Source organism: Trachemys scripta, chromosome 13 (genome assembly GCF_013100865.1).
Source record: "Trachemys scripta elegans isolate TJP31775 chromosome 13, CAS_Tse_1.0, whole genome shotgun sequence".
In the NCBI taxonomy this organism is placed as follows: Eukaryota; Metazoa; Chordata; order Testudines; family Emydidae; genus Trachemys; species Trachemys scripta.
The window spans coordinates 19,760,872-19,788,829 of record NC_048310.1 but is presented as its reverse complement, the minus strand read 5'-3'; the positions used below and the strand labels follow the sequence as shown (position 1 = coordinate 19,788,829).

Sequence of the window (27,958 nt, the reverse complement as noted above, 5' to 3'; positions counted from 1 at the left end):
CACCAGCAGCGCCGCAAAGCCCATGGAGGGGCCGTGTTCTCCGTGCCGCCCTGCAGACGCACTGCCACCTGGAAGTACTCCCACTCCACGACGCCCAGCAGCTCCACCCGCATGGGGACAGAGTCACGGCTGGGCCAGGGCTTGGCCGCCGTGTGCTGGTAGCGGATCCCACGTTTGTGGGGGGGAGCCCAGTGCTGGGGTGGCAGGGGGTGCAGGGGGGGAAGAGAGAGCCCAGTGGGGGGGCGGCAGGGGGGGGGGGTGGGGGGGGGCACTGGTGGGCAGGGGGGCAGCCAAAAATGTTTTTGCTTGGGGCATTAAAAAACCTAGAGCCGGCCCTGTTCACTGTGCCAGGTCCTGTACAAACACCGCGCCTCTACTCTCTTCCCCGCAGAGCTAAATCTACTTCGATACAAGGCAGAAGGAGCGCCAGAGAGAAGGAGGGAGAGGCGGCGCCTTGCGGCTCGGGGACGGTATGATGAAGCTCACACAGTCCGCAGGGCACAGTTTGATGCTGCCCAGTGCAAGCTGCCCCCCGTAGGCAAGGCGCTCATGGCCAGCCGTGGGTGGGCGGGATCGCACCTGCAGGATGTCCGGGGGAGCTGTGAACGGGAGAGGCGTTAGCCCGCCGCCCAAGGGAGCGGGTGACGGCTCCAGCCCCCTGCCCAGGCTGGCCATAGGCTCGGGCGGACCCCCGTCCACAGGCCAATCACAGCCTCTCAGGGGCCGCAGCCGCGTGTAAGCGCACCTCGAGCCCAGGCCGGGCGCGGCTCGCCAAGGGGCCGGGCTTTGAGGCCGGGGCGGGGCCGGCACTGGAGAGGCGGGTCTGCCGTTATAAAGCGCCGGTCCCCACCAGCGCCGCTCTGCCCGCCGCATCGCTGCCCAGCCGTCTGCTAGCACCATGGCCCTGTCCAGCGACCCCGCCTTCAGGAAGCTCGCCGAGTGGTACAAGGCGAACGGCGCCAAGCTCGTCCTGAGGCAACTCTTCGAGGCCGACAAGGACCGCTTCGCGACGTTCAGGTGAGCCCGCGGGCGCGCCCAGCGGCACCGCCCCGGCCCAGTCCCCTCCCGGGGCAGCGGGTGCTGCAGGGACCTTCCCAGCTCCCAGGGCTGCAGGCGGCGGTGCCTGGCCCGGGCCGCGCAGCGCTGCCAGGGGCCCGCTCGCTCAGGGCCGCCGGGAGGCTTTGCGGAAGCCCTTTCCCCGGCTCTGCCACCTGCCCGAGTAGGGCCGCAAGAGAGCGAAAGCCGCCCCGGGGCGCCGTCTCCTCATCGGCTGACCCGGGTTGGCCCCAATGGCCCGTTCCCCCGGGTGCCCGCCCGCCCGGGGAGTGCAGCGCGGAGGGGCCGGGGGAGTCTCCCCCGAGCTGGTGGTGCTCTCTGGGCGCTGCTCCTGCAGAGCCCCCCGGCTCGGCGAGCTGCCCGCCTGCCCTTGACTCATCCTTGCGGCACGGTACGTGCTGGGAAGCACGGCGCGGGCTGCGGCGGGGAGAGTGGCATTGTGGGTCCGTCGTGTCTCGGCCTCTCGCAGCAGCGTGCTTAGTCACGGTGAGCCCCGCGACAAGAGGGCGCTGAGCGGCCCCCAGAGCCAGCAGGGTGCCCCGGCTGTCCCTGAGCAAAGCCCAGCACTGCCCCCAGCGCCTTTGCTCCCCACATGGTTACTCAAAGCACATTGCAACAGCGACACGGGATTGTGACACAGGAAGGGGAAGCACAAGGTTCGGCACAGACTGTGTTTAACGCTGCTCAGCCTCTCTGTCGAATGGAGCCAAGATTACCCCTGGCTAGCAGGAGAGATTAGAATTCATTAACATACACATGTGCTAAATAGTTATTCTTCAGATGGCTGTAGATCACGGTGTAGATATAGTTACCCTAAGCTTTTGCCTTCTGGTGTACAGATAATTCTCTGTCCGGCATCACTTGGGTGGGAGATGGATGCAACTGTTGGCATCATCTTAGAAAAGGGGCTTCACACTTTATGAACTGCCTAAATATTTTAAAGAGTACATTAAAGACCAAGATTTATATTTCTCCACATTAGTGTCTAAGCTTTCTTGCATGCCTACTTCCTCTATACTGATGAAAGAATATTTTTAAACCCTCATTTTTGTGTAATGGTTGTCGTATGATCCTGGTAACAAGGTTGTGCCACCTTGTACTCTAAAGTCTGTAAGTTTTTAAAACAAATATTTCAGTTTCTTTGTTGCAGAGAAATCAAATTCTGGCTTGCAAGGTTTCCCTGTCTCTAATACAGTATTAGGGAGTGAATTTGATAGCTTCTTTTTTTGTTGAGAGGAGGGCAGGGATGTCTATAGGTGTGACTAATTAAGATAAAGTTGAAATGAGATTATCAATAAAATGTACATCCTCTTAAAGTCTAGAACACCTATTATTTCACTCTTACTTTGCATGCCTAATATTGACAGACATTCTGTGTTATCCTATTTGTTACATTCATCAATGGATAATACTCCTCCTTTGCCACACACCTGCCTGAGGAAAGGTCACATTTGCCAATTAGTTTGGCATACTTCATAGTTGGAGGCAAGAGCGAACACTTCCCACAATGTCACATGAATTTGAACTCTTAAATAAAAAATGCATAAATCTTCTGACAAATGCTGGGAGCAGTTAATCCATCACCTGGATTACAGTTGACTGCTCCTTGAAATTCAATCTCTAGTTCTGGCACACTGACTGAAGAAGCAGATTCCAGAAGCATGGGTTGTCCACTAAGAATATCTGACCATCAGCTGTGGAGGGTTCAGCACCAAAACTGCTGGCATCAACGTAACCCCAGCAAATCATAAATCCATAGCGATCACAAGCTTTTCAGAAGCAAATAGCCAGTGCTGGTATGTGCCCATAACAGCTTGTCCCACTCAGGAAAAACCACTACATTCTGCACCAGCTGAAGTTTGAGTGCTTATCAAAGATAGCCCTAAGTAGAGTGCGTTGCTGTAATATCGCTTGGCAGTTACAAAGACATAAATGTAAGGTCTACATCAGAAAGGAACAGAGAGCCTCCAGGCTAACAGTGTGTGTGGGGGTGGGGGGGGAGGAAGCATTACATATCACTTGGGAATTTGAGCAGTGATGGATTCAAGGCTGCAAATGGCTTCTTAATATTTAACATTGTAGGGGGAGACCAATATTCTGTATGGTACCACGGTAATGGCTTTACAGGAAACTGTTACATCACTTAAGTGTGGATGTGGCTTACATGACAAGTCCATTGTTTTCACATGGGTAGCACCATCTAATAGATGCCGCATTGCAGAATGTGCACTGTAGCAGAACATTATCGATCTATGGGTTTTTTGGGTTTCTTCTGACGAAGTGGGTATTCACCCACAAAAGCTTATGCTCCAATACATCTGTTAGTCTATAAGGTGCCACAGGACTCTTTGTTGCTGCTTAAGAAGAGTGTGACTTTAGAAGTAAGAGTTGAAAATAAAATTACATTGTACCCCTTCATACTCCAGATGAGGTGTGGGTGGTAGTTAGATTTGTTGTGGTAGCCCACAGCAGCTACAATGATCAGATCATCTCTCTTATAGAAGATAAGTTGGGAAGTTCCCCTTCATTCGTCTGAACATAGGACTCATGGAGCCCAAGTTTCAAAAATGTGAAGTTAAGGTAAAATTTATCATACATCAAATAGATTATAGCAACAGAGTCTAACTTCCTCGTGCTTAATTGTAGTCTGGGATTGTTTTTAGAATTCCTCAAAATTAGGAAAAAGCTATTAATGTACTAAAGGGCATGATATTTCGTTAGTAAAGTAGGTTCAAACTTCAGGTGCATTAAGGGATTTAGTATCAATTTAAAAATGTGACAAACGTATAAAATGTAGCTTCTTAAAGAGCTTGTCTCAACGGGTGTTATACTGCTTTAGCTCAATCTGTTTAGAACTGTACAACCCCTGATATGGATGTAGTTAAATGATTAAAAGGTGCCTATACAAGTATAGCAAGCTTTATCAGTATAAAGGTGCTTATAGCAAGCTATATTGGTATAAGCACCTTTATACCAGTATAACTGCAGCCACACTAGGGGTTGTATATCTAAAAGTGTAGAGGGAAAAACTATCCAGAGACTCCATTTGGAAGGAGCAGCTGTAGCAGCCGCCAAAGCAGGGACTTTTCAGACATGCAGAGAACTTCCTACAGTTTTGACTGGACTCTCTGCCCTGCACTGACTGGCTGGTTTTTTGACCCTTCTCCCTCACAGTTGCATCACCTCCGCTTCACCCACACATGCCCTTCTTACTCTGTTCTCCCCTTGCCTGTCTTCCTCTCCCCACTTCCCTTCAATGTTTCCTCTCCTTTTAGCTGATCCACTCCAACTTCCCCCCCACCAAAATAAAATGTGAAACTAATGACTCTTGCTGCCATCACATTGTTCACTCTGCTTGTTATATACCCTTCCCCCAATCTGTCTTGTCAATTTAGATTATAAGCTCTTTGAGGGCAGGATCTGTCTATTATTGTGTTTATACAGTGCCTAGCAAATGGGGTCCCATTCTTTGGCCCTTGGAATAGATGCAGTTACTTTTAGTGCCTAAGTAACACTTCCTAATCAAAATAGTCCACAGTAACAAAAAAAACCTCTGGTGACTGGGCCCAAGAGTAAAAGCATACTTAACCTGAGGAAACTGGAAACATAGACACAGCGTTAGGAAAGTATATAAGATGTGGTAGAACAGGCTGATCACACTAGTATGCTGTATTTGAAGTGGAAAAAGAATTGTACTAGTCTTACTATTTGCTTTTCTGATGCCTGCCTGTTGTTCTCTTTGATGGTACCCTAAACCTTTTTGCCAAAATATCTTCCTCTCCCCATTTAAATCTGTCCAGTAATCTTAGTTATGCTAGGATTGGGGGGGGGAAACAAAAAATGAAATTAATGGACCCAGATGTACATGCTTAATTGAGTTACTGATGTTACAATAATAACCCTAGTCCTTCGTCTCCCCATCTTGATCCACCCTCCCTATTTGTGGCCCTTGCTTGTTGTGTCACATCAAATTTGGGCTAGGGGCTATTACTCTTGTTAAATTCCTAGCACAGCTGTCAAGTATCAGAGGGGTAGCCGTGTTAGTCTGAATCTGTAAAAAGCAACAGAGGGTCCTGTGGCACCTTAGAGACTAACAGAAGTATTGGGAGCATAAGCTTTCGTGGGTAAGAACCTCACTTCTTCAGATGCAAGCACAGCTGTGCACTCCAAAATAGTGTGTAAATTGTGTTCAGATACTGGGGAAGGAAAGCTTGCTGCAGAAAGACAAAGGAGATAATCATGAACTCAGGATCAGAATCAATGTTGAGGTGTTGAGTACCTGCAGCTTCTATTGACTTCAGTGGGACTTGTGGGTGCACAGCACCTGGAGCAAAAGAAAAATAGGATAGCCTAGGGGAGCAAGATTCCTTGGGCAGAGACTGTTTCCTATAGTTCATTCCAACGCTATAGCAAACTGTTTTGAGTTTCTCCTCCAGAGGAGAAGTGTGCTGTGAAAGTAGTCCTCAGTGCAAAGAAAATTAAGATGTGTATATGACTGGAGGATTCTGTTGCTTTGAGCGGTATGGAATAATTAGAGCTTCAGATGGGGTGCCCGTAGGGGGTGAGAGGGAATGCTTAGACTGTCTCCCACCCATTTTTCCAATCACAGAGGGAGGATGCCTTGTCCACGCTAGCGGCACATAAACTAAGGATCTCTCCCTACACTACTATAGCGAGAGGCTAATTAAGTAGACCATCTTCCAAGAAGTCTCATGCATGGCAATACATGATTTGTCTTGATGTTACTTCTAATAAACACATCTTCATGTTGCAGCCTTCAACAGATCTAAGGCTGAAAATGCTGATCTTCTGAGATTTAGACTATGTTCTTCAAACAAGGATTAGTTAAGTAATTTGGAGAGCTCCACTGGGACAGTGAGGATTAGATTACATAACTCACAAATGAGAATACTGAATGGAGCAGAGTGCATTTTTTTTATACTTGGAGTTGTAATAGATTTTTTTTTTTTAGCATACTTGCTTTTGTCATACTTTCATGCTGGGATGAATATGAATACTTGACTTGATTGTTCTCATCTTGTTGCATTTATTGAAATGACTGGCATAAATGTCAATGATTGTTTCTAACACTGTTTAATAGATTTCATTCTATTTAAACTTTTCAAGTAGAAAATGGACACTACAGTTTAACTTGTTGGAATATTATAGTCAAACTAAACTGTTTTTTAATATCTAGTAAATCGTCTTATGAAACCTGTTTGGGCAAAACTGCCCTTTGGGCTATTACTAGCTTTTGTAGGTTTGGGGTTCAAATTATTTGGATAATCTCTCATTACTTGCATGCTTAAAACAATAGCTCTGTAGGAACTTGCTAATTAACAAACCATCTCTGTTGGCAGTGTGACTCTGAATACTGATCATGGGGATATCTTGGTGGATTATTCGAAGAACCTTGTTACAGAAGAGATCATGAAGATGCTGATAGACCTGGTAATTCCTTATGTTCACCCTGATCTAATAAAAGGTGAAAACAAGTTGTAGAAAAATGAGGCGCTAAATCCTTCCTGGCACATTGTGTTCTAGCACAGGACACGAAGGTCCAGATCAGGGTAGGCAACCTATGGCACATGAGCTGATTTTTAGTGGTACTCACACTGCCCAGGTCCTGGCCATCAGTCTGGGAGGCTCTGCATTTTAATTTAATTGTAAATGAAGCTTCTTAAACATTTAAAAAACCTTATTTACTTAACATACAACAATAGTTTAGTTCTATATGATAGACTTATAGAAAGAGACCTTCTAAAAATGTTAAAATGTATTACTGGCATGCAAAACCTTAAATTAGAGTGAATAAATGAAGACTTGGCACACCATTTCTGAAAGGTTGCTGACCCCTGGTCCAGATCATTCAGGGTATTGGGAAACTAAATACTCTTGAGAGCTGGGCTGAAGTTCTTTCCCACATTCACAAGGATTTGGTAAGCATTCAGCCCATGAAGCCCCTAGGATGGTCTGCAGGTATCTTCACCTAGGATGGTCTGCAGGTATCTTCACAGCTTTGCTTTCTGCCCCCAAGGCAGCATGACTCTGTCAGGAGCTATTCTACCAAAGCTGCCTCGCTGGCCCCAAGCCCCACCTCAGGAGGGGTTTGGCTGTGCAGCAGAGCGACCAACATAAGACAATACTGATGAGATCTGCATTAATATAAGATGGGACTCCTCATGGAATTGAGAATGGGAAGATTATGCCATGAAAGATGGCTGTTGTCAGCTCCTTAGCTGCAGAACACTAGCAGAGGGCTATTTTGTACAATCTGGTGGGGAGTATATCTGAGAGCTGGCTCCAAGCACCACCACAGCCCTGTCTACATGCTGGCATTAACCATATAACAATTGGTCCGTTCAGATGTAACGAAATATCTGTTGGTGGAGCCAAAAATGTTTCCCCTGTCAATCAGATGCTTTTAAAGATCAGTCCAAGTCTCTTCAGCAACAAACTTTTTTACATTATAAAAAAGGAATCAAACTAAATTAGTACAAGTGTCAAGTCCTTAATAGAATTACATCTGCAATTTAAAAGTGATGCATGAAACCTCTTTTGTTGCTTAAATAGTCATCTGAAAGCTTCAGGACTGCCATTTCTGAAAAGATTTGCCTGGATAACCTCAGTTCAGTGTGATGTCCAAATTTACCATTCTCCCTGGCTACTTAGTTAGATGAAAGACCAAGACAGTCTTGTATCTATGCTGCATTGTATTTGGAAGTACTAGCAGAAATTTGGGCCAGCAGTAAAAAAAAATTACTTTCAATCAATTTTCTGTTTATTAAAATAAATCGGCTATTGACTGGTGTATTGCTGATCTTGACAAGATGAAACTGAGTAATTTAAAAAAGTTGAGATTGTTTTGTCAGTTTCACCTTCACCACTTTCCCCTCAGTGAAGGAACACCTTCTAACCAATCTCCTTTAAAATAGGAGAATGAACTCTTGCAGCTGTAAACTACTGGTAGCCAATATAACTTTTGTTGTTGTAGCCAGATTATTTTATGGAAGAAATTCTTGCCTTTCTGATGCAGTTGGGCCTACCTGGGAGGGGCTAGTTACTTCTACCCTTAAGTGAATGATATATTTTTTTACCCTTCTCAGGCAAAGTCAAGAGGTGTTGAAAATGCTAGGGAGCAAATGTTCACTGGAGAGAAGATCAACTTCACTGAGGTAAGGTTATTTCTGTCTGTGGCTATGTCACCTAGGTCAGTAGCTCTCAGCCTTTCCAGACTACTGTACCCCTTTCAGGAGTCCGATTTGTCTTGCATACCCCCAAGTTACACCTCACTCATACTACTTGCTTACAAAATCAGACACAAATACAGAAGTGTCACAGCACACTATTACTGAAAAAAGGTTTACTTTCTCACTTTTACTATACAACTATAAAATAAATCACTTGGAATATAAATATTGTACTTGCATTTCCGTGTATATAGAGCAGTATAAACAAGTCATCGTATGAAGTTTTAGTTTGCACTGACTGCACTAGTGCTTTTTATATAGCCTCTTGTAAAACTAGGCAAATAACTAGATGAGTTGACGTACCTGCTGGAAGAGCTCTGCGTACTTCCAGGGGTACACATCCCATGTTTGAGAACACTGACCTAGGTTATGCATATTTATGCTAGAGGAGTGTGGGGCTGGAAATTACTACCATATGGCTACTTGTGATGCATTGAACTATTAAATGTGGTGGTAGTATTTATTTCTTTGCTCATGTACATCACCATACACACAAGCTCTGGGGAGAAGACAAAAACAAGCAATGATATCAATGGCAACTGAGGTGGGGTGGAGAACTGGAGACCAGCCCTACAATTTACTGGGCCCTGAGCTGCTGGAAGTGGAGGAAACTGGGCCAGAAGTTGTTTCCCACATTGGCCCGGTTCTGAAGGCATTCTGCTGGAGAAGGGAGATGGGACCAACTGATGAATTACAGAGCTGATATCTGACATGGGGCAGGGTATTGGATCCAAGGGGCCACTTCCTTTTGCTTCTGCTTAAGACCAGTCGTGGTGATGCTTGGCAAATGATACAAGAATTTTTAGTAAGAACTTCTGCTTTGTGCTGTTGAGGATACTTATCAGTGACAGTTATAAACCCATTTTTTTGGGAACTAGCCACCTATTGCATCAAGAGAACGAATACCTTCCCTTTTTTCTAGGTGTGAAAGTGATCACTGTATCCAGATTCTCCTTTATTAGAACACACTTGCTCAAAGTTGATGTGTGCTGCATAGGACTTTAGCTAGGTTGGATACAACAAATTGAGAATGGAAGAAAATCTGAGTGCTCTACAATGTAGCTCAACCAAGCAGGTTGTCTTAAATATTAAAGGTCCTTTCACATTGTAGAGCTTTTCTGATGGAAGCTATTTGCTTGTTTTTATTGACACTGAACTTGCAGAGACACTGTTAAACCCTTTGCTTTGAAGAGCTCAGCAGTTGTATTATGTTTTGCTTGTGAGTATTGAGTGTTTGTAGAGGTGTTTTGACATGTTCTGATAAAGCAGCATTGGAAAGGCAGTTTCCCTCCCTTTTTGTTTTAATCCCTTGCATTTAAAGGACAAAAGTAAAATAAAGCCTTAGCTGGAGATAAAATTGTTGCCTGCCTTTTTTTTTTTTTTTTAAGGCAAGCAGTTAAAACTTTAGTGGCTAGAATGACTACAGACCATTATAAAAACCTAACCGTTCTTCAGAAAACTGAAGTCTGTGTTTGGACCCAGAAATAGGAATTTAGCCAGTTTGTACTTGCAATTGCATAAGTGCAGACCTCAAATTTCAACTATCTGAAAATTGGGTCTTTGTGCCAATCAAACCTCTTTTAATTCTGACCAGTAATCCAGAAACAATGCTTGGAAGAGTTCACTGGTTCAGAATGAAATTACTACTTTTTTTTTTTTTTTCCTTCAGAGTTTCAAAGTCAGTGCAGTCACAGTGATTGTTCATCCCTCCCGTGTGCAGTCACCCAGCCGCAGGTGGGAGCACCCTGCTTTCTAAGACTATCTTAGCTGAGCAGGGCACAGCTCTGCCCCATTCAGCTCTTGATTTTTATTAACTATCTGGGGATTGGTGTGAGGCAGGGGTCGGCAACGTTTGGCACGCGGCTTGCCAGGGTAAGCACCCTAGCAGGCCGGGCCAGTTTGTTTATCTGCTGGCACGGCAGGTTTGGCCAATTGCGGCCCCCACTGGCCGTGGTTCGCTGTCCCGGGCCAATGGGGGCGGCGGGAAGCCGCAGCCAGCCCATTACTCGCCCATACTGCTTCCCGACGCCCCCATTGGCCCAGGACGGTGAACCGCGGCCAGTGCGGGCCACGATCGGCCGAACCTGCTGCGTCAGCAGGTAAATAAACTGGCCCGGCCCGCTAGGGTGCTTACCCTGGCGAGCCGCGTGCCAAACGTTGCCGACCCCTGGTGTGAGGGGTGGCTGGTGAGGTTCTACCTCTCTTGGTGGCTCAATCTGGCATAAAGAGTCTGGCTTATCACAAGGTAGCCCATTTTAACTACTCCTTATGAGGCTGCTCTCTTCCCTGCCTTGGAACAATATACCAGTCAAGATAACTGTTCACCAGAGAACTCGATCCTAAGCTAACATTATTTTAAAGGAATGGACTTTGTTCCCTGCTTGGCCTCCAATACTTACTCCCTACTTCAAGGGCTGCTATGGAAAGAGGTAGTGCTACAAAAAATCACCTCTGGTGACTCTTAAGAGAGTCCAGGAACACTTGCATTTATGAGATTCCTAGCTCTCCTTTACAGTTAGCAGAGCTATATCTGAAGGTTGACCTGTAATCAGATCAGAGTGTAAATTAAACACAATCTGGCTAAGCAGAACATCATGTCAAATAATTTTTTAAATCAGAAGTGTCCTGATTACTTAAATATTTTTCTGTTTGATGGTATCCCTTTTAACATGTCTAAAGCAATAAAGATTCAGAATTGACTTGTCGTCTAATTTAGAGAACGTTCTAAATCTAAACAAGCTGTTGACCACACTTAAGGCTGATCTATATTTTGATGCTGGAGGCATTGGCTGTCTGGTGTGCATGTATGCAAAAGTCCTATTTAGTGCACCCATGCATAGCAATGCCAGGTGTACATCCCAGATACGTTTCAACTTGGATAGTAAACTACTGTTTAATGGTCACTGCAGCAGTAATAAATCTCTTCAAATGCAGTATTTATCAATCTGAAAAGTTTTATGATAACAAGTAGAAATCAGTTCAAGTACTAATATATTTGATTCCATGGTGGAGTGACCAGGACCGTCCTTCATCCCCAATTTAAAAACAGGGTGCATCTTCATAATGGTATAGCTCAGGAAGTTCCTGAGTCTTCTGACCCAGCAGCCACCAAAGCTTAGTTTGGATTGAGTACTGTAATTTAACCCATAAATGTTGGCAGTTCATATCTTCCTTGTTGGCTTTGCTACAATGAAAAGAGCATTGTGAGGCAAAGAACAGTGAGACGGACCAGGTGAATTATTTAACTGTAAATCCTCCATCCTAGATTACAGCAGCAACAAACTCATCACTGCAGATGGTGAAGACTCAAATTCTGGCCTCTGATATAAGCAGGGGTGTGGTGCATCTGAGATTAGAATTTGGCACTACCCTAGAATTCTAACGTAGCACACAAGTATTTGGGGCCCTTCACTGATAGTTGTGGAATAGAAGAACATGCTTATCACATTTCCCTGTCACGTGGCTGCTACTTAGATATGCTTATTTATCTTTTCCTTTGTATTGAAGGGGCTGTTACTGCTGCAGTCATTGAGAAACTGCTGAAGTACATAACTCCCTTGAGTTATTGAATATAACTTAGTTTTATGATCAACTCCTATCTTCAATCCTGAAGACCATAATTTCTACTGAACTCATTAGGCTTACTGCAAAAGTATGAATTGCAAATGTATTAAAATTACTTATCAAAAGATCAAGCTTTAACTACAATTTCAAATTCATTACCTCTCACAACAATCTATTAATGTTTGCCTAATATGCATACTACATACTTTACTTTTCTAGAAATGTCTTGGACAGTTTTCCACCAACTCTGTCAAATCTGATCAGGTGCTTAGATACCACAGTGAGCATGTTGGAAATAGTTAGTGAGAGAGAGAGATGCAGGCTACTGGTCATAGAAGACTTTCAAGTTAATAGTCTGAGCAATCCTTAGATAGGCAGGCTTCACAGCCTTTAATGCAATACTGCTGCCGTCTGGGTGCTGTGTTTGGTGTATCTACACTGCCAAACTGCCTCTGTTAATATTTTATGGTGTTTGTCTCCCATGCCGCCTTGTTTCAGAATCGGGCTGTGCTTCATATTGCCCTGAGGAATCGCTCCAATGTTCCAATATTAGTGGATGGCAAAGATGTAGTCCCAGAAGTTAACAAGGTGTTGGACAAGATGAAGCACTTCTGTCAGGTATAAAGTCCTCAGTTAATTGATTTGACCTGTTTACTTTGCATAACTGTGTTACACTTAGATACTGTAGTAGTCCATATTTTAACTAGTTTGAATGAGGGACAGTAGTAGCTGGATGAACAAAACAGATCCATATATGTACCTGTCTTCCAGGAATAGTTACTTTTTTTTTCCTCAACAAGACTTGCTAGAAAAACACTTTCCTGAGTTTAAATGCAAACTTTTATGTTTAAAGTAATATTTTTCCCTCCTCTTCATAACTTGTGAGTTCCAGCCCAATATTTAGGCACCAAACACCTAATGACTTCTCCCTCCCCTTACTAATTAATCACTTGGTTGTATGTCATTTACTGTAGAAATGTTTGTCTAGAAGTAACTTCCCCCTTAGTCATTATTTGCTAATGTGAGTGCAGTCAGGAGACTCCCAGCTCACTTGTCACTTGGCAGGTGCTCCAACAATTCTACAGTGTATTGTAGAAGGTGTCTTGGATTCTTTCCATGGTCTCTTCTAATCATGTAGCCATTTTTTTTGAAGCATCTCAAGGTCTTGCATAAGGCATATGTAAGAGTCAGCTCTGTTTGTTTGCAACTTAACAGTGTGAATTCTTTGGTCTGCCCCCTGGCTAGTCTAAACCTTGCACCTTCTGCTCTCAAATCATAAATGTCTCTTGTCTTTGGTTTAGTACATTACAATCTTTAAAATGTAGATGTCTGTCAAAGTAGTTCTAGACACTCACTTTTATAGTGACAATTCTTTGATTTAAGAACAGTTGGCTAGGAACAAACATGGAGAACAAATTGGGTATTTGCTTAAGTTTTGGATGAATTTCATATGCCTGAATGCCAAACTCAGATGCTTGATAAGGGCTGTTCAATATACATGGTTCTAGGTATCTTAAACCTGCCAATACATAACAAACATGTCAGTGAGGTACAGGGATGACGATGGGGTAAACCTTTGCTTATGAGGTTGTCAGTTGTAAATCCTGCCCTGATGGTAGTGACCAAAAGTTACCCTTGTCTGACTGCTGGGTGGCCTATGTGAAATGAGTTTGGAGTAGATCCAGTTCCCAGTGGAGAAGTGCCCAAACCAAAATAACTGACACTAATTGGCATCTTTTGTTGGCAGCCTCAGCCCACAGTTAAGAACAGAATGAGCTGTAGAAGCTCAACCATCTTTTATCCCTTAGAAGTTCTCCCTCCTGGTCAGGATTAAAATGTACTTGTGGTATAGTGTGGGGGAGTATCTGCTGCTGTCTGTGCCATACCTGTATTGCAGGTAAGGACTTCAATCTTCAGAGCTAGCAATTGGGCACTTTGCATGCAGACCAGAGCCCCTGTCTGAGTGACAATTAATAATGTTTAAACATCATTCTAATCTTCCCTGTGTTGGTGGAAACTAAAGGGTGCTTGATTAAGCCTTATCTATTGAGGCTAAAAATATGGTTCCTTTACATGGCCTGAAGAGACTGAGAAGAGTGGTGTGTCTTTTTTTTGTTTGTTTGTTTGTTTGTTTTTGTTTAAGTACCCTGTAGCTAAGATTGTTATGATAGAATGATTCTTTACTCAAGAAAGCTTGTAGATGTACAGTTATGTAACAATTTTATAACAAAGCATGTCTGGGGAGAAAGTATTAGAATAATTGGCGCTCAGATGATTGATCTGATTGCAGAAAAAAAATGGGTAACATTTTCAGCTCTCCAAGGTAGTGGATGTTGCTCATGTTTGCAAGCTTACCTCTGTGCAATGAGTGGGATTAATGCACAGATGGTGGATGATGGGCAAATGCAGGTTGGTATTTTGGTATTATACTAGTTTGACAGCTTTTATTCAAAGCTTTCAGTAGCTGGCAGACCAAGAAGAGTAAGGCTGAAGCACAGAACTGATTCTCTTAATATAAGACCTGTGTACAATGGAAAACCTTTGGATATTTTGTTTAGACATAGATCTTGTATACCCATGATACTTTTTAGAACAAGTTTTCTATTATATCTAGCAAAACCTACTTATTTTAATTAGAGGCCCAATGCGGAACTTCAGATCCAAACGCCTCTGAATTTAAGTTCAAATGCAAACCAGAATTTAAAAGCTCACTCATCTCCTGATATTATATAAATTTTTAATTTGGGTTGCTTCTTTGATGTTCCTCCTCTTTAACATTCATATTTATTGTAATTGCCATGATGGAACAGAGGAAGGGTTGTCATGGTCTTTTTATTCTGTTCTTGTAAACTTATGTACTGGTATTAGTATGCAGTACTTTGGCTGTGGTATGAGGAAATCACTGGCCTGTATGAAGCTTTAACATTAGTCACTGGTCTACAGTAAGGGCCCTCGTCAGTCTTGTGAAAAATGTGCCGCTCCAGTTGGAGTTGAGTGAGGGGAGTATGTGCATATGTGAAGGTTGACCTTTGCCCTTTATAACTCGGTATATTTGTGTCAACAATGATCAAGTCTTTTTATTTAAAACTCTCTAAATCCTTTTTTGTTGTCTTATGGATTTACTTTTTAGCTCTGTATTTTTTTTGTTTAAAAGGAGAACCTTTTGGGAGATTCTCTGAGGAGTATTTGTGAACCTACTCTATATGTAAATGACAGTCTTGATATTGTAGTCATTGTAACTTAACCTTAATTGAAATCTGTGTATGTTCATTGGTGTGTTTAAACTGCAGAAAGTTCGTAGTGGAGAATGGAAAGGCTACACTGGAAAGGCAATTACCGATGTGGTCAATATTGGGATTGGTGGCTCAGACTTGGTAAGCTCTCAAGTACTGACCTCTGCATAACTTTATGGGGTTTTTTTGGTGTGCACACATGCAGTGAAGATGTTACAACCTAACTATATTGATGCTTTCCAGGGCCCTGTTATGGTGACTGAAGCCCTGAAACCATATTCCAAGGGAGGCCCTCGTGTCTGGTTTGTATCCAACATTGATGGTACTCATATAGCCAAAACCGTGGCTGAGCTTAACCCTGAGACAACACTCTTCGTCATTGCATCTAAGGTATAGCAGATATTAACACTAGCAGGTGACTTTCTCAACTTGTAAATGGCCAAAATGGAGATCACTCAATAAATAAAAATTGCAGCAAGGGAGGTGTTGGTTGGACATTAGAAAAAACTTCCTAACTGTCATAGTTAAACACTGGAATAAATTGCCTAGGGAGGTTGTGGAATCTGTAATTGAAGGTTCAGAGCAGGTTAGACTGGCACCTGTCAGGTATTGTCTAGATAATACTTAGTCCTGCCTTGAGTGCAGGGGACTGAACTAGAAGACCTCTTGAAGTCCTTTCTAGTCCTACAATTCTATGAAAATATTAACTTCTCTAAATGTTTAAATGAATGATTTTTGTGTCCAAAACCAATACTTCATTGAGCCATACCCAAAAAGTCTTGTGTCTCCATGTGTTCATATCCCATAGATGGAATTTGTGATGTCATGTGGCTAGTTCTTTAAAATTCAAGATCAGGTTTAGCATTTTCCCCATATTTCTGATGCATTTTTCCTATTTGTTAGAACCTAGTTTTACTCCTTAATTGTATATACAATAGATCCTTCACAAAGTACAGTACACTAGTGAGATCTTATTTAAGTAGAATTCTGTAACATTTGTCACAGTAGCTGTTCGATATTAAGTTTTTATACTGTAATAGTCCCTTAGAACCAGACCCTGCTGTGCTAAGCTCAGTACAAACACAAAATGGACAAGTCTGTGCCCCAAAGAACTCAAAATGTTACATTTCTTGATCACAGTAAACATTGTAGAAGCTACAAATTGCCAGCATAATATTTTGTCAATCTGTAAGCATTCTGTACACTTTCAGTTTTACACTTGAATATAAACCTACTCTAACTGCATTTCTAGAATGCTGCTTTAGGATGGTTTGCCTTAATTCAGGAACGTCACGGCTGGGAGGGTCTTGTCTTTTTTTTGTGTGTGTGTGTGTGTGTGTGTGTGTTGTTCATCTTTGGGAAATACTAACTAAAACATATGCTGGCTTATGTCTTGCCTGAGTAAGTTGGAGACAAAAACTTCATAGTTGTATGACTGTGGTTCTTCATTTCTAAAGCACAGCAGAACCCCATTGGTTTTAAAGGCACAGTCCCTAACAAATTCCCATGTGTGTAATGCTGACCTTGCTTTGCTTGTATTGCTCATTATCTCATTTTGGCAGTAACATAGACCAGCAACTAATGTATGCAGTAAGAAGGAAACTTCACAATGACCACTAACATTGTCTTGTGAGTAATTGAGTTCAATCATCAGTTTTAGGCTCAAAATATTGCCAGGCTGAAAGAGTAACAGTTCAGTTTATTTGCCAGATTGTAGTTAGATAATTGGATATATTTGGAAGGGCATGAATGGTATTTTTTTATTTTCTTAACAAATGTGTGTTCTGTAACAAAATAATTTTGGAGATGGATGGGAGTAGAATGAATGTAATGTTCATCCTTAAAGCTATATTGTGATGGTTGAGTAAATCAGAATGGCTGAAGCTGATCCTAGAAGAATTGCATGACTGACCTTGTTTGCACACTTCATAAAGCAGGAACATGTTTTCTTTAATCAGCAAAATAAAGTTGTGGCAAGAGTCTTGGCAGAAATGAAGTAGAATAGACTGTCCCAAATGGGAATGAAAATAGAGCTAACAATCTAACTACATGGTTTTCCCAATTTAAGTTTGTTAGAAGTCAACACCACTCTTAGAGTGGAAATTATAGTCCAAACAGTTTATGCCCTCCTTCAAATATCAATTATGAGTTAAAACTATGTACCTGCCAAAGAAATCCTTAATATTCCTTGTGTCCTCAGACCAATGTTAATGTGAAATTAAGTGTACACCTAGAAATACTAATATCTGAACATCTGTCTGAACATGCACAGTGGGTGCACTCTTCCTTGAAATCAAGCTGCTGGTGTCTGTTATATAAATTTAGGGTTACTCTGCTCTGACTGTCTGGAACAACTTGATGTTTTGGTAGCCTAACCTTGTCTTGCATTCCTTAAACGCCATACAGACTTCATGTACTTCCTGTGAATGACTGTATTAAAAGATCTCTTTTCTGCTGTGCAGACTTTTACCACCCAAGAAACTATTACCAATGCAGAAACGGCCAGAGAGTGGCTTCTTCGTTCTGCTAATGATGTAAGTGTAATATGCTTAAATTACATAATGGAATACATAATAGAGCTTCCCCATGTCTGTTCTAAGCAAGCTCTGGAGCAGAGCCAACAGCTGCCCAAACACATGCTATAAACGTTAGCAAATGTTGGATCTGTCAAATTAAATTAAATTCCATTACCACTAAAGTTACTGGTTGCATGTCTAATCTTAATCAGTGATGAAGCCACTTAGGTGTTAAGACAAATGTTTGAGTTGCACCTAAAATCCTTTGTATAAAAGTACTTGAATAAATTGTAGTCTGTATCTCAAAACCACCTTAAATATGGTACAACTGCCAGACTTCTGTGAGGTGGAGGAAACTTGGAGATGCTAGCCTATGTGGAATGGCCTGCCAGTACTTGGCAAAACATTCAAAGCTACACACAGTTATAGTTGAAGCAATAGATGGAGGCTGCTGCAGCAGATGTCCGAATTGTGAATAGATGTCTTCAGTTCATACTCTGGCATCTCACTCCTTCCCTCATTCTCCTACCACTCCTACTTCGAAATGCAAGTCTTCTTTTTAATTAAAGAAGCAATTTCTAACCCACTCCCACTAGGGTGACTACATTTACTTTTCAAGATCAGGGTCTGAGAGCATTTCTCCTGTAAACTATTCATATAACAGTACCTCCCTTAGTCCAGAAATACCGAAATACTTAACCTGAATCTCTAAGTCAGGTGCTGAATTTCAAGCCTGTCACTTGGGGTTGATCCATTAAAGAACCAAGGCAAGGATTTCTGACCTTTTGATGATAGCCAGGAGTATCTTTGTAACATATCAAACTCAGGCTGCTCCAAAACCTGGTCAGCAAGGGTTGATGTAGACAGACCTGTTCAGCACCTTGTCCTGAAGGTTGAGTATGTTGCTCCAGGATATTTGCTATAAGAAGACCTAAACTATCTTTGAACCTTGCCTACAGTTGGGTCAGACAGACATGCTACTGAATATCTTATGTCTGTATTCATGATAGTAAAGCTCACAGACAGAGCAAATATACACGAATAGCAACAATCAATAATGTTTTCTTAATGCCAGTAGTGGCAAATATTAAAAGAACAGTCATCATTGTGTCAGCACACGTAAACCAGCTTCATGGCTGATCAGCAATGCAAAATATTTAGCAGTGTTGTGTTTAACTATTTTATATTTTTATTTTATTAAAGCCTTCTGCTGTGGCCAAGCATTTTGTCGCCTTGTCTACCAATGGTGTAAGTATAACACTTTGTTTAGACCTATGCTATAGATTCTAACAATGGACTTAATTAAAACCCTGTAAGGTGTGGAAACAATCCCTCATGCTTTCAAGATCCTCTTGCTCTTGGAAAGGGAGTCTTCTTGCAATTTCAGGTACAAGAGAGAATAATATTCCCAATAGTGGATTATGGGAAAATCCAGTCTCCAAAGGGCCTTCAAAGAATGGTTTATTTAGGATGGGAAATATTGCTCAGATCTGCTTTATATACTTATGCTTTTCTTTTAGATCAAATTTGTAAAAATCTCTACTCCATATCATTTTCTGATTTACAATTCAAATGGTTGCCCCATTATTAACAAAGGATGCCACTTCTTGCTTAACTAGTTATGTACTCTTTGGTAAAGTCGTGATGTTAAGTGGGTTTTAAACACCATTTAAACCTTTGGGCTGAGTTCTGCAATGATGAAAGTAAGCTGTTGGGTGTAAGTAGTGTAACACATAGTCTTGGCATTTGGTGGGTATGTACAGTGAAAATTTGCATGCATAAAAGGGCTGTAGTGTAAAAAACTAAAGCAAATTAATAAGAACATCTATAATAAGATGAGAGGTCTGCATTTACCTCAAAGCCTTCTGCAAGTTGATTTAAAGTTCCTTTCTCCTATCCCAGTCTCCATTCTGGCCCTGCTGCATGTAACTATTCATTTTGCACAACACTGAATGCCATGTTGGTTCATTACACTACTTGCCATTGACAAATTTTATGATCAATTTACACTGCTAAATTTAACTTCTTGTTTTGGGACCACTGACAAATGGTACATTGACCAGGAGGAATGAAGGATCAATCATGGCTTATTTTCTGGTGGAGGCTTTAAACTTCTGACCCAGAGTATGAAGTCAGTGGGGGTGGTGTGTGTGCGTGCGCTTTAGTTATATAGGAACTAGTATCTTTAAGCTAACTATAAGTTTAGCTACATAAGCATCCTGGAGTTGCTGTTTATGATGTCTGAGTTCTCTAATACGAATGTATTTATCCATTTTATTTTTATTCTAGCCTAAAGTTAAAGACTTTGGAATCGACACTGAGAATATGTTTGAGTTTTGGGATGTAAGTAAATGTTTTCACTAAGCAGTAGATGCTAACTGTTAGAATAACTTAACCTGCTTCAGAAAAGCCAAATTAAAAGGTCAAAATCCAGGGGAAAAAAAATTATGGAGGTGCTAAAATAAACCCACTAGTGCTTTAAGACAATAATATATTATAAGAAATTGAGGGAACATGTCAAAGTAGTGAAATATATCAATCTTAGCCATTCAGTTTAATGTCTCCCTATCAAAGGTCAGAAGAGGAGCTTTCTGTAGGCAGTGCTGTCTAGACAGCTGTTGAGTAACAAGAGATAGCTCATTGCTCCCAGCGTAGATCTTACAAGTAGTTATTATAAGCTGTGACATTTGACTATTGCACTCTACTGTATAATTTAGATCAGTAAAGGTCAAATATCCCAGAATTTGATCTGCTATTTAGTAATGGACACAAATTGTAAGTACAGTGAACCTTCATCTCAAACCTTGTGAAAAATAAATATATCTGACCTATGCCTGAAAACCTCAAACAGATCACTACATTGCTCCTTGTTACATGCCTGACAAGAACTTTAAAACCTAATTTTAAATATGCTGTTATTGAAACCATGAAAGCTATTTAACTTTCAGGTTGGTTTAACCCTTATAACAAGGATTCTTGAACAGTTTCATAGCCTGGCCAACTTGTCAATGTTTTGTGGCACACCACTTCTCCCATTTGCAATGCCTTCACATTGCTGTAGTTGACACAAGGATTACTTGTAAGCAAAAGTAGTAATAGGACAGCAGTTAAGCAGATTTAGCTGCCTTTGATTCGGGTTAGCAGCTGGAAGTGAGGTAGGAGCCAGTACCAGGTGATCTGCCAGCTCCCTGGACCACAAGCTTTGATCTCACTGGTTGACCGCTTCCAAACACATTTGCCTCCTAATGGATGCACATAAAACATACCAAGCATATTCACCAATCAGATCACTGAGCCACTCTAGAATTATTTTACGGAATGGTTTGTTTTTACTGCTGATATTTAAGATTTTATTAAAGAAATCCCTTTCTCTTCTCTTCCGCCCCCTCTCCCCCCACTTATAACCAAACTGATAGTCCTTCATAGGCAATGGACACAGCCCCACATTGCCAAAAAGTGATTCTGTAAAAATGACATGAAACTACATTTTAGTTTGAACACTTAAGGTAGCTTATTCTGGAACCCATAAAAAGTGTAAGCATCTTCTGGCTCTGTTTTACCAGTTAAACTAAACCCATTCCCAGAGATGGTCTGGTATGGGTGTGCAGAACAAGGAAGGACACAAATCTCCATATTGTATTAAAATAAAAACTTGTGTTCTGAAGAGCAAAACTGAATTTGGAAATTTCTATTTTAAGATCTAAAGAGTGCAGTATGAGAGGAGTTAGTAGAACTTGTTGCCATATGTTTAAACACAGAATCCTCATACAAGGTTACTGCTATCTAAAACAAACTTTTATTTGCAGTGGGTTGGTGGCCGTTACTCATTGTGGTCAGCCATTGGTCTCTCCATTGCTCTGCATGTTGGTATGTATCCATATTATATAAAAATACTCAACATGGCTTGCATGATCAGCAGTGAGATTTACACACATTGAATATGCTAAAATGACCTAAGGTGAAATAGATAACTTGGCTCTTTGGATTTCAGTAGCACATCTCAACTTCTGAAATTGCACCCACAAATTTGCCTTTGACAAAATGGCCAACCAGGCATCTTGGCCACTTGCATGGTCAAAAATATTTTTGATTTCTGTGCAAAGTCAGTCACTTTATTTAATTTAGAAAAATGAAATCTAAAATTTCCTGGACACTGACGAGGCAATAAGGAAATAGAGTTGTGCTTTTGAGATTGAGTATTGGGAGTTGCAGTGTGTGAAATACTACTTTGCTGTGTAAAACTAAATGGATTTCTTCCATTCTAACTAAGTGGCAGAGAGGCAGCACCCTTCTGGCTGCCTGAGCAACCCAAGTCTGCTTTTAAATAAATGTTGCTGGCATACTGATTTAGCTGCACTATTTGCTCTTGATCCAGTAGTCTACAAAAGCAGCTCCGTACAGAGTTACTGCTTTCATCACTAGTTCCATTTCCTCCTCCTCCTCAAAATTGTATACTGAAGAGGGACAGGTTTATCAATTAATTCTGTAGTGTAGTTGGGGGTGATTAGGGCACCAGTTTTTCTAATGCACACTGAGCAGTGCTGGTTAAGGACCATAATGATAGGACTGTATATATAAACCAAGGTAGGCAAATTATTGATAAAGTTCTCCAATTTTTTTCTAGGGTGAACCATGTGTCTCATTAATTCAGAGACTGATCAGAAAGCTATGCTGTAGTAATTCAGATACAGATAACAGATGCTGCCTCTGTGTATATTTCCCTGTGTTACTTATTCTGTCTCATTCAGCTTTCAGGCTAAGGTTAAAGTATAAAAACTTACTGAAGTTTAGCCTTGAAATTTTAAAGCCAAGACTTACTCAAAATTAAGTACATCCCAACCTAGGGGGCACAGATAGAGCCGAAGATATAAAATGTAGTAGACGTGCAGCTTTCCAACTCAACATTTTCTAATGAAAGGAAATCTTAGTGTACAAGAATCTAGGCCTTATCTTCCAAGGAAACCATGTGTAAGCTGTGATGGTTAAAATGTACTTTTTTTTTTTTTTGGTTAGGTTTTGACAACTTTGAGAAACTGCTTGCAGGAGCCCACTGGATGGTGAGTATGCCAATGCTTGTTAAATATTGTGTTCCCATTAACTTGGTACAATGTTGCTATTAAGACTGCTGATGGTGACAAACTTTAAAGATCACCTGTGGAAAAGTACCGGTCTTCCCCAAGCTCCTTATTGTTTCCACTGCTTTGAAAACACTTTCTGTTGGAGCTCACCCCTTCCTTCCCAGTCTTAGATCGTTTTTTATTGCTACTCTTCAATTTGGGGGACAATTGGACCAAACTCAGAAGGAAGTAAATTTCTTTGGTCACTGTGTAGTTTTTTCTTTCCTACATAGGACAACCACTTCCACACTGCTCCACTGGAAAAGAATGTGCCAGTTCTGCTGGCCATGCTGGGTGTCTGGTATATAAACTTTTATGGCTGTGAAACTCATGCACTCCTGCCATATGACCAGTACATGCACCGCTTTGCTGCTTACTTCCAGCAGGTAAGGCTCAGCTTGTACGGAAGGTTGTCTAAGTCTGTGCATAGATAGTTCACGGCCTTTTGAGGTCAGGGTGCACTTGGCTTGTTAGGGTAAAGAATCCCTTTTTTTGATGGTGATCACTGGAGAGTAATATAACAGGCTACTTCACCTGGAATGGTCCCTTAGAATATGTGTTAACTACTTATGCTAAATTAACTGTTCCATGTAGTATTTAGCTGTGTTAGAATACCTTTCCCAGACTTGACGAACTCTGTGTAGCTTGAAAGCTTGTCTTTCACCAGCAGAAGTTTGGTCCAATAAAATGTTGCCTACCATCTTGTCTTTTTAATAGCTTGGGATTGACATTGCTAAAACACTGCCATTATATTAAGTATACATTTTGGAGGGTTCTCAGGAAGAATACTATCTTGGTAACCGACAGCAATACAACTATTGGCTGTATTCACAACCATCAATAGAGAGGCTCATAAAAACCCTGTCTCAGCTCAGATTTTGTTAGCATCCCAACCTTCCTGATGTCAGCAAACCAAACTACTAACTTTAACATGTTTAACTTTGTTTATCTTTATCAATTTTAAAGTAAATGGAGAAAGTTGTTACAGGCCTAATAGAGGACTCCGCAAGAACAAAAAACCCATAGGGTATATCTGAAACCTCTAACCTCATTGCTTGTAGGGTGACATGGAATCTAATGGGAAATACATCACCAAGAAAGGCACTCGTGTGGACTACAATACTGGCCCTATTGTGTGGGGTGAACCTGGAACTAATGGGCAGCATGCCTTTTATCAGCTCATTCATCAAGGTACAACTGTAAAACTGGTGACCGCTATGCAGAACACCTGGGCTTGGGAGGAAATTCTGAACACCAGATGCTGCAGGGGTTGCAGAATTATACTGTCTTGAGGGCAAAGTATTGGCTAAATTGGCGTAGGCCTCTTACCTACCATCCCCCTGTTGTTAACCAGTGGCCTTAAAAGGCAACATACTTTAGTGTTGCAGCAAAAGGATTTAGACTTCTAAAAAACTAATACTCTAAAATAGAGCTGGTCAAGAATTTATGAAATGTTAGTTTCTTGGAAAACTTTTTGCTATTGTCTTAGACTAGTTTAGAGTGGCTGAAATTTGCCAAAATTTTGGGTTTCTTCTTTTTAAGAAAACACTTCCTGCTTGATTTTAATACAAAGTATTCATAGGTTTCTAATGTTGTCTTCCCTGTAGGAACTCGTATAATCCCCTGCGATTTTCTAATCCCAGTCCAGACTCAACATCCAATCAGAAATGGCTTGCATCACAAGGTAAAACTACTTGTGCTTGTAATCATTGGCAGCCATATTTCCTCTTACTACTGCTGAAGAGACTAGAGTTCATTCAACACTACAGTACATCAGAATTCATCAGTTTGACACTGGACCACATTTTTAATGTCTGAGACTGCCCCCACACATGGGATGTGGCAGAACAATCTGACTTGAATACACAGAGGTTTTGTTCCTGCAGAACTTGCAACTCTCTAGTCTAGAGGCAGACAAAATATGGCCTATTGGTGCTTTGAGGGCTGGGGAGAGGGAGAGAATATTGCAGGCTTAGCCTGCAGATTGCAAGAAGTCAAATGTTCAAAGGAGATGAAACCTTTTCCTTAAGAGATGCTCCTGACCTCCAAGGTTTGCAAGTCCTTGGAGAATAATTCATAAAGATACCAACAGGCTATCTTCTGAGCATTGTCTCCTATAAACCTGGACTGATTTGGTTTAATCAGTCCATTTATATTGGCACACTTTTTAACATAACTACAAACTGATTTTCCATTAACTTTCCCAGTGCAATATGTAACTTTCCCAGTGCTACCACTTTATTTCAAGCTTCGGGGGGAGGTGTTCTCAAATGGAATTACTTCCAGGGCCAATTTCAAATGGAGGTTGCCAGACTCCACTTAAATTGTACTCTAGATTTTTGTGACAAGATGTTAACACTGATTTCAGACAAATATAAAGAACCTTTTTTTAAGGGAGAAAAAGCCATTTCACTCAATCATTCCTAGGCACATTAGAAATGATATATTATGGTGACCTGGATAGGCACTACCCAAAACAGGATGTGATCTCTGCCTTGAAGAGCTTGCAGACTAACCCATGTGATGCAATGATGAGGTAGCATGATAGTAAAGAGAGGAGGGATGATGGGTAACTGCAATATGAATGTTTGTTCAGGCAGGGCTGGTATGTAGCATGACATTAAGGTTTCTGTCTACGAGTTAATGGATTTCTCAGCTAGCAAACTTTGTATAGGCCTTGAGGAGAAGCTGGTGAATTGGTGTCGTCTGATTAAGAACATCCCATGGATTGGGGGGGGAGGGGGATGGCATGGAAGAAAGTGCAGACTCATGTTTTACCACTTTTGTCCACAAAAGGAGCACTACAGAGGTTGGATCCAGTGCTGTAGTTATTGTGGTGGTTTCTGAGGGTGAAATCCTGGCCCCACTGAAGTCTGATTTCACCCTGAATCTTTAAATGCTCCTTGTCATATATTCATGACACTGAAAAGCCTTCTGACTCGGAGGAAGAAAAACCATATTTCTGTTTTGCTGTACCTGGTACCTCAATTTTAGCTCTACATGACTTGCCTGAGGTTCTGCAGCCTGGAATGGAATCCTGGTGCAGTCCTGGCCTCTTAAGCACTAGACATGGGGTTGGCAACGTTCAGCACGTGGCTCGCCAGGGTAAGCACCCTAGTGGACCGGGCCAGTTTATTTACCTGCTGACGTGGCAGGTTCAGCCGATCGCAGCTCTCACTTGCCGCAGTTCGCCATCCCAGGCCAATCGGGGCGTCAGGAAGCCGCGGCCAGCACATCCCTCAGCCTGCGCCACTTCCCGCTGCCCCCATTGGCCTGGGACGGCGAACTGCGGCAAGTGAGAGCTGCGATTGGCTGAACGTGCCACGTCAGCAGGTAAATAAACTGTCCCAGCCCGCCAGGGTGCTTGCCCTGGCGAGCCGCATGCCGAACGTTGCCGACCCCCGCACTAGACAGTGCTCCCTCTCCATTAACTAGAAGAGCAGTAATTTGACTGGCTTGTTAATATCTAACTTCTTCCCATTAGATCCTTCTGGCCAACTTTCTTGCTCAGACTGAGGCCTTGATGAAAGGAAAGACTGCTGATGAGGCTCGAAAAGAACTGCAGGCTACTGGGCTGAGTGGAGAACCTCTGGAGAAACTTCTTCCACATAAGGTATCCATGTGGTGACAACTGTAATTCAAGTTACTCTGCTACATTTTGGTGTTAAAAGTGGTGTGTGTGTGTGTGTGTGTGTGTGTGTGTGTGTGTTGCAGACATTAGGGTGGGGTACTATTGAAATGTAGTAGGCTAGGAGAAATGGGGCGCCTTCTGGTGGCAGTTGGCTAGATATGAGCAGCAAGCTGCAAATGTTGAATTTTTAGAGATCCAGAGCCTAACTTGGGGGGTGGGGGTGGGGTGTCTGTCTATGGGGCTAATTCCTCTTTAAAAACCAAACCATGTCATTGTTCTGCTACTGCAACCTTGCAGCACTTTCCAGACAGTACAGGCTTTTCCATGTCTAGCCCTGGAAGCCTGATCTTACTGCACTTGCTGTCATCCCCATAGTACTGAACGTGTGCATTTAAAAGTCTGCTTGGGCCTAATTTTTTAGGTCCAAACAAAATCCAAACCCACAAATCCAAATCCAAGTGGGCAGACTTGTTTTCAACCTGACCCTCCCCCACCCCCAAACCTGTGCCCATGAGGTCAGCACAGCGATAGCTGGATGTGCCAGCATGCCCTGCTCCTGTCATCTGCAGTCCCCTGCTCTGTGCACTGCAGAGTGAGAGGCACTGCAACTCCTTGGCACAGCATCACACTGTGCAGCTAGTGGCAACATCCTGATCTGACCAGGACCCAACACTGGTCATTGAGCCCCATTGTGTTTGGGTTGGGTTGCAGGGCTCTACTGTGCATGCTCCTGGCATTTGGAGATGACAATTTACTACTATTATGCTGACACTTATTATGATTGAAATTGCTATTCTCTCCTCTAATGCTCTTCATGTTGCTCTCTGTACAGTCTTTAATTAAAATAAAACATAACTTGGTGTGTGACTCTCTGCTACTAGGGGCCTGGAAAAATAGATTCATGTGACTCTGATGTGAGACTGTTTGGGATGTAACACTGTTTATTTTGTTTGAAAGGTCTTTGAAGGAAATCGCCCAACCAATTCCATTGTGTTTACAAAACTTTCCCCGTTCACTCTGGGAGCCTTAATTGGTAAATATGTCTCATTACTAGTAATGTTCAGTGATGTTTTCTGATGAGGCTTACAGTTAATTCTGGTTTGTTTTTTATAGCTATGTACGAACACAAGATCTTTGTTCAAGGAGTTGTGTGGGATATTAATAGCTATGACCAGTGGGGGTAAGTCTTACTAACCTCTATCTCCAATCCTTATGAACTATGGCACTCAACTTCTCACCTATGTAAAAAAGAAAGGTAAGGTAATGAAGCACGTTAGCTACATATTTCTTGTGCTCTCCATCAAAGAGCAAAAGCTTCTACTGTGGCTCTAAAGACATAGAAAGGCAAGTCTATTTATGGGATAAAACATCTTATCCCCTGTTAAACCTGTGCATGGCATCACAGATAAAAGTAGAGTTCCCTTAATCTTTCCTCAATTATATTTGCGTTAAACTGTATATGGGGGGAGGGGAGAAGAGGGAGAAGACTATAGGTGTTTTTGCAATAATTACAGAAATATTAGCGGTGGAGAAAGACACTGGGTCAGAGTTGACCAAGAAAGTATTACAAAAAGCAATCCCTCCCCCTTCT

General features: G+C 42.1%; 1 protein-coding gene across 1 annotated transcript in view; it reads left to right on the top strand.

Moving 5' to 3' along the window:
* Positions 1–832: 832 nt before the first annotated feature.
* Positions 833–27,958, top strand: part of GPI (glucose-6-phosphate isomerase) — a 29,278-nt gene continuing 2,152 nt past the window's right edge. Inside the window, exons 1-17 of the mRNA XM_034788363.1 lie at positions 833–1,017; positions 6,417–6,507; positions 8,163–8,231; positions 12,369–12,488; positions 15,161–15,244; positions 15,347–15,493; positions 17,566–17,637; positions 18,823–18,867; positions 19,909–19,962; positions 21,426–21,486; positions 22,633–22,676; positions 22,970–23,122; positions 23,798–23,927; positions 24,344–24,420; positions 26,221–26,349; positions 27,325–27,400; positions 27,481–27,547. Coding sequence (XP_034644254.1) covers positions 899–1,017; positions 6,417–6,507; positions 8,163–8,231; positions 12,369–12,488; positions 15,161–15,244; positions 15,347–15,493; positions 17,566–17,637; positions 18,823–18,867; positions 19,909–19,962; positions 21,426–21,486; positions 22,633–22,676; positions 22,970–23,122; positions 23,798–23,927; positions 24,344–24,420; positions 26,221–26,349; positions 27,325–27,400; positions 27,481–27,547 — 1,538 coding nt within the window. The 5' untranslated portion in view covers positions 833–898. The remainder of the gene's footprint in view (positions 1,018–6,416; positions 6,508–8,162; positions 8,232–12,368; positions 12,489–15,160; positions 15,245–15,346; positions 15,494–17,565; positions 17,638–18,822; positions 18,868–19,908; positions 19,963–21,425; positions 21,487–22,632; positions 22,677–22,969; positions 23,123–23,797; positions 23,928–24,343; positions 24,421–26,220; positions 26,350–27,324; positions 27,401–27,480; positions 27,548–27,958) is intronic.